Source organism: Canis lupus, chromosome 4 (assembly GCF_048164855.1).
Source record: "Canis lupus baileyi chromosome 4, mCanLup2.hap1, whole genome shotgun sequence".
In the NCBI taxonomy this organism is placed as follows: Eukaryota; Metazoa; Chordata; class Mammalia; order Carnivora; family Canidae; genus Canis; species Canis lupus.
Genome location: NC_132841.1, coordinates 56,119,207 through 56,132,398, shown reverse-complemented (window position 1 = coordinate 56,132,398; position 13,192 = coordinate 56,119,207). Strand labels below are relative to the sequence as shown.

The 13,192-nt window shown below is 44.7% G+C and overlaps 1 protein-coding gene across 8 annotated transcripts in view; it reads left to right on the top strand.

Annotated features, from left to right (window-relative positions):
- GALNT10 (polypeptide N-acetylgalactosaminyltransferase 10) overlaps window positions 1-13,192 on the top strand; it is a 216,585-nt gene that overhangs the window by 89,329 nt on the left and 114,064 nt on the right. For all 8 annotated transcript variants that reach the window (XR_012029971.1, XR_012029970.1, XR_012029967.1 and 5 more), the window contains exons 2-3: window positions 4,848-4,950; window positions 8,182-8,320. Coding sequence is in view for 2 of the 8 variants with exons in the window: in XM_072824412.1 (XP_072680513.1) it covers window positions 4,848-4,950; window positions 8,182-8,320 (242 nt within the window). In the remaining 6 variants the exon portion in view is untranslated. The remainder of the gene's footprint in view (window positions 1-4,847; window positions 4,951-8,181; window positions 8,321-13,192) is intronic.

The window sequence follows — 13,192 nt, the reverse complement described above, 5'->3', positions numbered from 1 at the left end:
CCCCCAGACGTGCCCATCACAAGCACCAGATCATAAGCTTTCTCTAAAAATAATGTATTAATAGGCCCCCTTTACTGAGAATGCCTAACTTTGTGCCAGACCTTGAGCTAGATGCTGTGTGTAAATTAGCTCAGTTCATTCTCCCAACAATCCACAAGTTGTGGTTCGTCTGTTAGTTTTTCCTATTTGTCAGTCAAGGAAGTTTGCCCTGGAAATAAAACCTAGGTTTTTTCACCTCTGAAACCAGAGTCATTAAACTAGACTACTTGCCCCATTGATGAGCAGCCATTTGCTCATTCACCTGATATTTATTGAGGGCCTCAGGTGGGCCAGGTATTGGCCTAGGAATGCATAGTGATGAACCGGAACAAGAAATACCCCTTCCTTCGAGAAGCTCACAATCTATCCCAGGGAGAGAACAGCAAGATCTGGTTTGGATTTGGGGGCTGGTAAGCTATGGGAATTAGGACAAATCTGTTCTATTCTGTTAACCTCAGATTTCATATCTGTATATTGAGGCAGCTGGATTTAGACAAATGGTTTTCCCAGCTTTACTGTGAATCAGAATCACTTAGGGAATGTGTTTAAAACACATCTTGGTCTCCCACCCCTCAGGTACTTTGATTTAATAGGTTCAAGGTGGGGCCAGGAAATTACATCTATAATGAGGACCCAGGGCTCCCAAAAACCTCCCTTTGAGAGAGACTGATCTGGCTGTAAACCCCATTAACACTTATGCAGGACCTTTGTTGTCATGCCTGTATCCCCATTGCCTAGCACAGTGCCTGGCACAGAATAGGTTTTGATAAACATTTGGTGTAGTTTGGATGATCTATCTGTGGAGTTCCTATGGATGGGCCTCAGAGAGTCCTGAACCACCTGAAATTAACCACAGTTTTTGTCAAGGCTTGTGGGTAAGGATTCAAAGGGTCCTTTGGGCACTGAAAAGTCTGTGATTCTAGGATTGAAACCTAAATTTTCTCTTACCCAAAGCTCAGACCTATTAATTGGAAGGTTTTTTTTTTAACCCATATAGCAAAATTTGAGTTCTGTATCAAGGTAATTTGATAAGAAAATGTCAATTTACAGTAGATTTTTAAAATCCTAAAGGTGTTGATGTCTACATTTTATGTATAAATTCTGGAAGTGCTCAGGATAACCTTCTGTCTTTGAGATATTCTCACCAACTCTGAAAATACCTATTGGGTAGATAGCACTGTCTCCATTTTCCACGTAGGAAAATTCGGACTTGTGACTCATGTAAGTTGTTCAAGGTCACACTGCAAGGGGGATCCCTTGGTGGCTCAGTGGTTTAGCTCCTGCCTTTGGCCCAGGGCATGATCCTGGAATCCTGGGATCGAGTCCCACATTGGGCTCCCTGCGTGGAGCCTGCTTCTCCTTCTGCCTGTGTCTCTGCCTCTCTCTCTCTCTCTCTCTCTCTCTCTCTCTCTCTCCCCTCTCTCTCTGTCTCTCATGAATAAATAAATAAAATCTTAAAAAAAATCACACTGCAAGGGCTCTATTCACCGAAAGTTAGCCTGGGAGTCAAAGAACATGGCTCCTATCCTCTTATCTGCTTATGTGGCCTTGGTTGGGTAGCTTGGCCTCTTTGGACCTCAGCTTCCCCATCTGTAAGATGAGAGAGGAGTGAACTAACTGATTCTGATAGCTAGCTTAGCTTCTTGGGTATTTGAGGTTCCCCTGTAAGTACATGCTTAGACATGCAGAACTCCTTGTGTCTGCAGGCTCTGACATCCTATTAGTTTAGGGAGATAGAAGGGCTACTGGGACCACCTAAACAACATAAGTCTTCTCTGTAGAACATTCCAGAGGGTCAAACATCATGAAAGCAAAGGCAGTGCAGGTGGTAGAAGCTGAGGGTGTGAAGTTCCCAGAATTTTGGGGCCCTAACTCTCTACCCTGTCAGTTCAGCAATTCACTGTTCATTCTGAGAACAAAATTTAAGGAATATACTTCCATGAGGTCACAACTATACCCATAGTCACAACTATACCCAACTATACCAACTATATTCAAGCCTGTACCCCATTCCCAGTATCAAGGGAAGACTTTCACAAACAGATGGAGGAAACTGAGCCCTTCGTGGGATTTTAGATTTGAAATGTCCTTAAGGGTCATCTGACCCCTTAACAATAAGAAAAATCTTCCTTCTTTTCTACGCTGACAATTAAAAAAACAAGGCAAAACAAAACAAAACCTCAAAGCCACGATTGTTTTTGCCAGCAACCATACCTAAGGGTTTTGTGACCTTTGATGGTAAATATCTGTTCAACTTGGATGTTAGAGCCCAGGTTTGGTCTGACCAGCATACAAGCAGGCAGGATCATGGCTGTTTTCATCCTAGACCAGTAGATTCCCAAACTTGAGTGTGCCTGAGAATCTCTTGGAGGACTTGTTGAAACACAAATCATAGGGCCTCATCCCCAGAGTTTCTGCCTCAGGAGGACTGGGGTAGGGTTCAGGAATGAACATTCTAATGAGGTCCCAGGTGGGGCAGTGCTGCTCACACTTTGAGAACCTCTTTAGATGGGTTCCTTCCAGTAAGGTAGCCTCAGCATGTTGAGAGTCTTCATTCCACCAGTGACCTAAGCAGTCAACTGAAGTTCCCAGCCTTTGGGTTGCAGAAGAGGGAAAAGGAATTGGGAGGGAGGACTGGAGAAAAAAGATCGCTAAACAGCCCTTGACCAATCCCTCTTGACATCTTGGCAATGGAGCATTTTACCTTAGGCAGGTCACTGACCCACTGCAAGGCTCATATGGTTGTCCATTTGTTTTTAGCAGATGGCTTTTTTTTTAAATTTTTTATTTATTTATGATAGTCACACACAGAGAGAGAGGCAGAGACACAGGCAGAGGGAGAAGCAGGCTCCATGCACCGGGAGCCCGACATGGGATTCGATCCCGGGTCTCCAGGATCGCGCCCTGGGCCAAAGGCAGGTGCCAAACCGCTGCGCCACCCAGGGATCCCTGCAGATGGCCTTTTTAAAATGAAATCCACATGGAACCCCAGTACAGAAAACAGACAGATGCATTGCTGGTCTGGTTGAAAGCGGGGGGGGGGGGGTCAAGGTCCCACTCTTAGCAGCCCTCCTCCCAAGGCAGCACTGTGTGTGTCCTGTAGAAATGTCTCTGAACGCATTTGAAACTTGCTAAAGGAAACTCCAGTTCAGCTTCTGTGATTTCTGAGAAACCCAAGAAATGTTTGTAGGCACGTGGGCTTTGTTATCACAGTTTTCTTTCCCTCTCTGACCAACACATCTGGCATGCTAACTTTCAGAATTTGCTCTTTGCAATGCAGAGAGGTCTACAGGAGAGGGAATGCAAAGGATTGTTATTATCATTAGAGCTGATGTAAGGATATTGAGCTGTTGTGGAAAATCTGCTAACACAAGGATCAGCCAGACACTTAATAAACAGGTTTTGGGATGATTTTATTCTGGTTACTTCTTGTTAGTGTTAATGTTGCAGCATGCCACATGCTCAGGGCCTTTGTAGCTAATTACATAGGAAATAGGACTATTGGATCTTGCATGCCACAATGGCAAGAACAAGTCTGCAGAATTTTTAATGGGCAAGATGATAGGGAAAGCCATTCTCATTTATGTGAACACAGGAAGGTATTTAAGCAGCCATGCTATGCAGTGTTACCTGGGGAAGGCTCTAACTGAGCCCCCGGGCCAAGTCTTTAGACTTGACTGTTGGCATGGGGAAGCATCTGGTGCATTCTGATAACCCCCAGATCCTGGAATGCAACTCCTGTAATTAGAGAAACCACTTCCTAATGGGCCCACCAGGATGGACTCACCTCCCGGACACAATAAATGCCTTCAGAGCCTGGCCCCTAGGGGCTGCTCTTTTGTGACTACTGTATATCCCCATTTTCCCTCAGCCATCCAATTGCTTGTTCACGCATTCCACACACAATCGCCAAATGTTTACCTTCTTTGGGACTGGGCCTTTGGGACTGTAGAAATGACCAAGATCTGACTTCTGCTCCTGTGCTCCAAGGTCCTCAGGCCCAGCCCAGCCCTGTCCCACTCCACGGCACCTGGAAATAGTCAATGCCCTGCCACTTGTTTCTGCTCCCCTGAAGCTCAGCCTAAATACCCTCATGTCTGTGAAATTTTCCCTAGTTCTCCCAGGTGGAGGTCAATTCCTACAGCCTTTTCTCCAGGCCTCTGGTTTGAGGTTCACTCAACTGCCCTGCCCAGTATGCAGCCATGAGCCACCTGGAAGGGTCTGAATTGAGATGAATAGAACTGTAAAGTACACACAGGATTTCAAAGGCTTAGTACAAATAAAACAAAAAAAACAAAAAAAACAAAAAGAATAAAACAGCTCAGTAATTTTTTTTACACTGTATATTGAAATGATGTTATTTTAGAATGTATTGGGTTAAGTAAAATATAGTATCAAATCTGATTCATCTGTTTTTCATATATTTTTTTTAGTATGAATTCTGGGAAATTTAAAGTTACACATGTGGCTCATGTTTGTGGCTCGCATATTTCTGTCGGATGGAGCTCACTTACTGCTTTCTCCCTGGGCGGGGGGAAGAAATGTCTGTCCATCTGTTTCTCTCCTGCTGCTTTCTGAGTTCCAGGAGGGCGTACACTGTGTACCTGTCACCCCTCTGACCTTTGCTCACCTGACTGGCATGTGGCAGCACCAACAAAGGTATATTGAGGGGATTCATAAATGAACAGCTGATGACAGACCATCAATCATTACCAAAAGCTCCCATAAATAGTGCCATTTCTGGGTTTTTGTTATTAAATTTATTTCCTGTTTCTTCCTTTTTCACTGTTTTTATCTCTTTTTTTAAGGGCTCACACAATCAGCAGAAGAAGATACTTTTCGTGGGAGATGGGCAGAAGCTGAAGGATTGGCATGACAAAGAAGCCATCAGGAGGGACGCCCAGCGCGTAGGTATGGAGAGCAGTGTCATGCGCTGGCATGTACATAGGTGTGCATGTATGTGTGTGTGTGTGTGTGTGTGTGTGTGTGTGTGCATGTTTAGCAGGTATGTCCGGACCTTGTGTTGACTCCTTCTCCATTCTTCTCCATTTGCCATCATCCCTTCCTCTGCTTCCTGGGAGTCTCCCTCTTCACCTGTTAGTTGACCCCTTTATCCACTCACATCACCAGATCCACTGCCTTTAGGAATTGTCCTCACCACCTTTATTGGGTGATAGATGATGTCTCCCCGCCTTATGAGATATTTTACCACTAAAAGGCAGTGCTGTCATGATAAGAGCCAACATTTATTAAACACCTGCAGTGAGAGAGGCTTATCCTCTACACTTTGCACATTTTCTTTCTTTTTTTTTTTTTTAAAGATTTTATTTATTTATGAGAGACACAGAGAGAGAGAGAGAGAGAGAGAGGCAGAGACACAGGCAGAGGGAGAAGCAGGCTCCTTGCAGGGAGCCCGATGTGGGACTTGATCCCAGGTCCCCAGCATCAGGCCCTGGACTGAAGGCGGCGCTAAACCGCTGAGCCACCGGACTGCCCCTACTTTGCACATTTTCTTGGTGAAACCCCAAGTCACCCTTTGTGGTCCATTTGACAAGAAGGAACCTATAGCTCAGAGATGTGGGGTAATCTGCCCACAATCACACAGTGAGAAAAGGACAGGCTTGGGACTTGAATCCAGGTCTGGGGGACAGAGCCAGTCCCTCTCCAGCTCTGTAGCCGCAAGGTTGAATGGACTTAGCAGACTTCAGCTAAAGTTTTCTTTGGCTAATTAGCCTTTGGAGCAGTTTCTGTTGCACTGGGGAATTGGGAAGGGCTGGGAAGGAGTAGGCTATATAGAAATTATGTGGAGGTTTGCCTGGATGGCTCAGCGGTTAAGCATCTGCTCAGCTCAGGTCAGGATCTCCGGGTCCTGGGATCGAGTACCACTTCAGGCTCCTCACAGGGAGCCTGCTTCTCCCTCTGCCTGTGTCTCTGCCTCTCTGTGTCTCTAATGAATAAATAAATAAAATCTTTAAAAGAAAGAAAGAGGGATCCCTGGGTGGCGCAGCGGTTTAGCGCCTGCCTTTGGCCCAGGGCGCGATCCTGAAGACCCGGGATCGAATCCCACATTGGGCTCCCGGTGCCTGGAGCCTGCTTCTCCCTCTGCCTATGTCTCTGCCTCTCTCTCTCTCTCTCTGTGACTATCATAAATAAATAAAAATTAAAAAAAGAAAGAAAGAATAGAAAAGAAAAGAAAAAAGAAAAGAAAAAAGAAAAGAAAGAAATTATGTGGAAAGTTATCTCTAGAGAGCCTGGACTCTGCAGGAGGGCAGCTCTGACACCACTGACCAATCACGTGACCATCAGATAAATCCCATGTTCCCAGAGCCTTGGTTTCCCCATCAATCAGTGGGGCTCATACTTCCTGCTAGAAGAACCTTGGGGTGTTGTTGTGAAGGTGACAAGTACGGTGATGGGAAGGAAACAACTTTACAATACTCAAAAGCACCATAGATATATAAGAATTGGAATACGACTTGTTTTTATCTCAGTTAAAGGCACCCACCACTATTGATTTCTTTTTTAGATTACATTATGAAAAAAACAGACTACAACAAGCCTCTAAATAGAGATGATATAATAACCAGTGGTCTTGGAAATCTAAAGCATGGCAGTGCTTTTTCTGTAGACCAGTGATTGAAAATGAAGTAGGGGTGGGTGCTGCTTAAACTGAAAAATGAAACATTTGAAAAGAGCTGATTTGCCAGTTATCCTACCAGAATTATCAGAACAGGGGCCTAACTAGCAAGAAAAAGAGTAAGCAATGGAGACATTATTAAGAATAATAAGAACCAGCTTGTGATGAGTGCTAACTCTGTGCCAGGCATCTTGCCCTGCCTTTGCTCCTTAATCATTACATTGAATCTTCTTATCCCAATTAATACAAAGGGCAAAGCCCTATCATAAAAAGGCAAATGGCATGCCCAGGATGACAGAACTGTGAGTAGCAGGTTTGGGCTTCAAGCTGTACCCTGCCAGACTCTAGGGCCTGAACTGAGTCACTCCTCTGTACTGCCTTCCAGAAACTTCCCTCCCCAAGCAGATGCTTCTGGCTCTCCTTTTTCTGTTGGCTGCAATTTGTGTCCCTTGCGGCATCCATCCTGGGCACGAGCCAGCAGCATCTTACGGCGGAGCCTTCCGAGTTACAGATGGTGGCGTCCTCTCTGTCATCTGGCTGTGTGGAAGTAGGCACAGCCCTTGGCCGCACCTGTCGGCTTGTACCTTCCCATCAAGCTGATGTTGTCAACATTTACTTTGCAAAGCAAATAGGGGTGTTGCTCAGACCATGAGCTCCAGAAGATGAGGTGATTTTTAATGAATTGATTTTATGGCCATTTCTTCAAGACTCTCACCAGTTGCAGATTATTGAGCTATTATTGCAGGGGTTGGTGTGGACATTCCTGCTCATCACCTGCACCCTGGGAACCCAGAGAATAACTGCGAGGTGTATCAGGGATACTTTCCCCAGAGGGATTGTGCAGAGTAAAGGACAGCTAGCACTTTATCCACCCAAATCCTTGCCTCAAAGCAACACTTTTCAGGCAATCGTGGCTTAGGCTAGGCAGATCTTAACTGTCTGCTGACTTAAAAGATCAAAGCATCTTTTAGCATTTGGAACATTTTTATTTGCATATGAAGTTTGTCCTGCCTAGAGAGTGATCATAATACTGTTTATAAATTCTGTCATGTATGCAACTTCACATTTGACTTTCTCAATGGGTTGTGGGAACCAGATGGAACAAGCAGCAATTTAGAGAGTTGGGGTAACTGGCCCAAGGTTGGTCAACTCCCATGCAGGCCTTCTGTCCAGGTAATAGGATGCCATGGTCAGGGATGTTTGGGGCCCCTGGAAGAGCAGGGGAAGTATGGACTTTGGAGCCTACATCCATAGAATGAAGTTTCACATGTCCACCCTGATGGCTTGCTGTGGGAATTACGTGAGAACAGGCCTGTAAAGTGCATAGAATGACCATGGCTGAATAAATGCTCATTCCTTGCCCATCTTTATACTCCCCCCACAAAATCTGGAGGCCCACTCTGTATCCAAGTATAAAGTTTCACCTCTGTGGTTTAATCATATCTTTCATCCTTCTTCCCCCACTCCATTCAGTTAGCAACGTTGACTTTGCTCTTTGCTCCTAGGAAATGGAGAACAAGGCAGACCTTACCCCATGACCGACGCTGAGAGAGTGGATCAGGCGTACCGAGAAAATGGATTTAACATTTACGTCAGTGATAAAATCTCCCTGAATCGCTCACTCCCTGATATCCGGCACCCAAAGTGAGTGTGACATCTCTCATCTTCTGGATCTAAGGATTTTGCATGTGGCTCTTGATGAGAATTAATTAAAGAAGCAGGTACATAAAGTGGCTGTACCTCCTTGGAACACAGGGCCTTGGTGCAGAGGTTTATTGACCGGATTCTCCTAGATTTGGAGGTGGGGTGGCAGAGGGATAAGAAAGAGCTGGCCTCCTTCCTCTTTTCAGGCAGTGGGAACTGTGGGACCGCTGTGTTTTCCCTCTGCTCTGGCCTATGGGAACATTCAAACCTCATATTCAGACAGCTGCAGCGACAGTTTCAACTCCATGCTCCCCACTTTCTGTGTGATACATATTTATTTCCTTTGCTTAAAAGCAGCTTTATTTTAGCCATCCTATGCACCTATGTATTTATGTCTTTTTTTATAAGCTGTCTCAAGTGACTTTGAGCCAGGACACATCATAGCAGTGAGGAAGAAGGTTAGAGTGGCAGCCAACATTCTCTGCATGGCTGTCATATGTAGGTACTTTGTTGGCATCACCTGAGGTTCCTGTGAGGTAGATCCTATAATGGTGCCCATTTTACAGCTGGGGAAACTGAGACTGAAATGAACATCATAACTTATGGCCCTAAGGTGGCAAAGAAGCTGAGCCAGGTCTCCAGCTCAACCAGAACCTGTACTCTGGACCTTAAGCTGTCCTGCCTCCCTAGCCGTTTTCAGTAGGCTTGTTGTGGTGGTTGTGGTGATTTTCTAGCAGAGCAGGAGTCTTCAAATCCGTATGCAGGAGCGTCAGCCAGAGGAATATTAGAGCCCAGGATATTGTGCCTCACCCCTATAAATCCCCATTCAGTAGATCTGAGTTGGGACCCAAGAACCTGAATTATAAGTAAGCTCCCGCATGGTGCTGTTGCAACTTATCTTGGGTCTACCCTTTGGGAACCTCCACAAGTAGAATTCAAAATAGCTTCTACAGGAAGGCAGTACCAAGGGTCACTGGAGCAATGAGTGTTTTGCTCAGAGGTTAAGAAAGTAGAGCCCAGGAAAAGATAATAGCATCTAACACTTAGTAGGTGCTTACTGTATGCCAGGCATGGTTCTCTGCCAGTGGTTCTCAAAGTGTGGTTTCCAAGCCAGCAATGCCATGGGTACCTAGGAGTGTGTTAGACATGCAAATTCTCAGTTCCCAGCCTTGTTCTACTGCATCATGTTAGACATGCAAATTCTCAGTTCCCAGCCTCATTCTTCTGCATCAAAAGCCTTTGGGAGGGGCCCAGCAATCAGTGTTTTAACAAGCCCTACAGGTGATTCTGATGCAAAGCTTAAGTTTTAGAAGATGTTCTAGGTACTTTAGGTGCCTACCTTACTCAGCCAGACTTTCCAAAAACCCACTGAGGTACGTACTTTTACTACCATCATTTGCGGATCAGGAATCGAGGTGTGAGAAGGTTAGATAATTTGCATGGGATGGCACAGCTGGTGAGTTGAGCCAGAACCTGAATGCAAGGAGTCTGACCTAGTATCCGTGATCCATAAGGTCTTTCCACCTAGAACTCAATTGGTAGAATGCAGTACAGGCATACCTCAGAGATATTGCAGGTTCTGTTCCGGAACACTGCATAATAAAGTGAGTCAGATGAATTTTTTGGTTTCCCTATGTATATGAAAGTTACATTTACACTATACTTTTGTCTGTTATGTGTGCAATAGCATTATATCTAAAAAACAACATACGTACCTTAATTTAAAAACACTTTATTGCTAAAAGATGCTAACCACCATCTGAGCTTTCAGTAAGTTGTAATCTTTTTGTTGGTGGTGTCTGCTGACTGATCAGAGTGGCAGTTACTGAAGGCCAGGGTGGCTGTGCCAATTTCCTAAAATAAAACAACAATGAAGTTTGCTGCATCAATCAACTCTTCCTTTCAAGAAAGTTTTCTCTATAGCATATGATGCTGTTTGATAGCATTTACCCACAAGAGAACTTCTTTCAAAATCAAAAATCAATCCTCTCAAGCCCTGCCATGCTTTATCAACTCAGTCTATGTAATATTCTAAATGCTTTGTTGTCATTTCAACAATGTTCACGGTGTCTTCCCCAGTAGTTTCCATCTTAAGAAACTACTTTTTTTGCTCACCCATAAGAAGCAGCTCCACATCCATTAAAGTTTTATCATGAGATTGCAGCAATTCAATATAATAATGATAATGAGGAAGTTTGAAATATTGTGAGAATTACCGGTATATCACACACACAGACACACACATGCAAAGTGAGCAAATACTGTTGGAAAAATAGCCCCAACAGACTTGCCCAACATGGGTTTGCCACAAACTTTTACTTTTAAAAAACACAGTATCTATAAAACCCAGTACAGCGAAGTGACCGTAAAACAAGGCATGCCAATACTAAAGAATTAATCTTGGTAGCACGTTTGGGCTACTGACAAAATGCTTCCTGCCCCATTCCATCTTTCAGTTCCCACAACAGTATGTTTAGATTGGCCTTATGATTATCCTCTCTACTTTGTAGGTAAGGAACCCACACAGCTAGGAATCTGTCTCCCAGAAAGCGTGCTGTTTATCCAGGATGGGCCCTGTTCATAAGGACTTCTTGCCATGAGAGGAGGGAGCGTGGGGCCTCAGAATGCTTGTCCCTCGTGTTTGCAGTTTGTTTCGTGGTCTTCACTGTCAAGCCCCAGATTTTTCAACTGAGAATATAGTTCAGATATTACTGATGTTGCTGGATTCAGAACTGTGACCTGACTCTGAGGGTCAGAAACTCAATTTATGTGTTTAGCCCCTTGCAGAGTTCAGAATTCCGCACTAATTTCATCTTGCTAGCTCTAGAAAATAAGTTTAGCAGAGAGCACTGCACTCTCACCTCGGCTGCTATTCTGTGCTACTGTGGGGTCTCAACTCTAGTTGTACCTGGGGTGGTTTTATAAACATACAGAGGCCAGGGCCCCACCCCAGACCACTAGAATCTGAGTCTCTGGGGTGCATCCAGGGCCTCAGTATTTTCTAAAACCTCGTAAAGCAACTCTCACTTACATAACCAGGGTAGAGAAACTACTGGTGTGAAATAAAGAATATGTTTATAATTAGAGAGAAGCTAGGTGTGGTCACAACTTTCATCTGTCCATTCATCTGTCCATTCATCTGTCCGGTCAGTAATTATATAGGAATGGTCTTCTCAGTGCTAAGCCTTATGCTTGATGCCAGGAATACCATGGTCAATGAGCCATTATTGCTCCCTTGTGCAAGAGGTGGGGACAGATGGGCTAAGCAGGTTCTTACACCAGAGATGAGAAGACCAGTAGTAAGAGTAGACGCAGAGTACTTGGAACTCCGGAGGACCCTTCACCCAGCATCCCCAGCCTTTTTGGGGAGATCCTAAAGGTAGAGGAGTAGGCATGGGGTACACAATCTCTGGCTTACTGTAAGATTAAAAGTGAGTCTCCCAGCTGGTTAGAGGTCCCCACTTGAAGCTTGGCACCTTTGTCACCATTGCACCACTCTTTCCCAACAGCTCAGGAAAAAAAAAGTCTTGGGAATGCCTATGTGGCTCAGTGGTTTAGTGCCTGCCTTCAGCCAAGGGCATGATCCTGGGGTCCTGGGATCGAGTCCCACATGCAGTCCCTGCATGGAGCCTGCTTCTCTCTCTCTGCCTGTGTCTCTGCCTCTCTCTCTCTCTCTCTGTATGTGTCTCTCATGAATAAATAAATAAAATATTTTTTAAAAAGTCTTCTTAATCTAGGAGTCCTGGGGCCCACAGAGAGGTCTGTGGGTAGAACTCAGGAGGGTCTATAAACCTGAATGAGGTGAAACACTGCATTTTTCTTTTCATTAACCTTTAACTGAAATGTGGTATTCCTTTGCATTATAACTGTAGGCAACAAAGCCCATGATGTTGTCACCAAAAGAAATCATTTACTTTTACATCACTTTATGAATATCTAGAAATGTCATGAATACTCGTCACTGCTTTGAAGTAAAGGTAGTTTTAGAACAGCCACTAGAGGGGATCCCCGGGTGGCGCAGCAGTTTGGCACCTGCCTTTGGCCCAGGGTGTGATCCTGGAGACCCGGGATCGAATCCCACATCAGACTCCCGGTGCATGGATCCTGCTTCTCCCTCTGCCTGTGTCTCTGCCCCTCTCTCTCTCTCTCTCTCTCTCTGTGTGTGTGACTATCATAAATAAATAAAAAAAAAAATTAGAACTGCCACTAGAGTATATTATTTAATATGTTCAGAAGGAAACACTTTTATTACTATATTTCAAACTTTTTTTCATTATTTTTATAACTATATCTTAGTCCAATTGATTTCCTTTATAATCTGGTCTCTTATTTTATGCATTATAAATGCTGCCCTGAGAAGTGACCATAGGCTTCACCAGCCTGGGAGAGGGGTCCAGGGCATCAGTAAGGTGAGGAACCACTGTTCTAGGTGGGTGTGAATTGAGCCTAAGGACGCCTCAGACTCTATTGTCACCCTACCCAGCTAGCATTCAAGTCACCATGAAGGATGTCACTAAATCCAGTGCTCTTGACACTCCCTGCCCTCCCTCTACCAACACACACTTTTTAGAATTCCCAGTGTGGAAGCTCACTTTCTAGAAATGAGTTGACAGATGTCTTGAAGAGCTTTATTTTTTCCCTGGGCTAGGGGGTGGGGTGGGGGTGGGGGGCGGTTAGTGGATCTTCCTGCAGACAGCAGAAATGTGTGAGGAAATTAGAGCAGTGGAGACATTCTCTCCCTCTGGTTTCTTTGAGCTGAAACGACTTCTCTAGCAGGAGCTGAGGTGATGTTTGCTTTTTACTTCTTCAACTGAATTTTGGCAATGGCATGCCAAGAACAGGATTGAGGGGCTGTGTGTGCCAGCTGCTTTT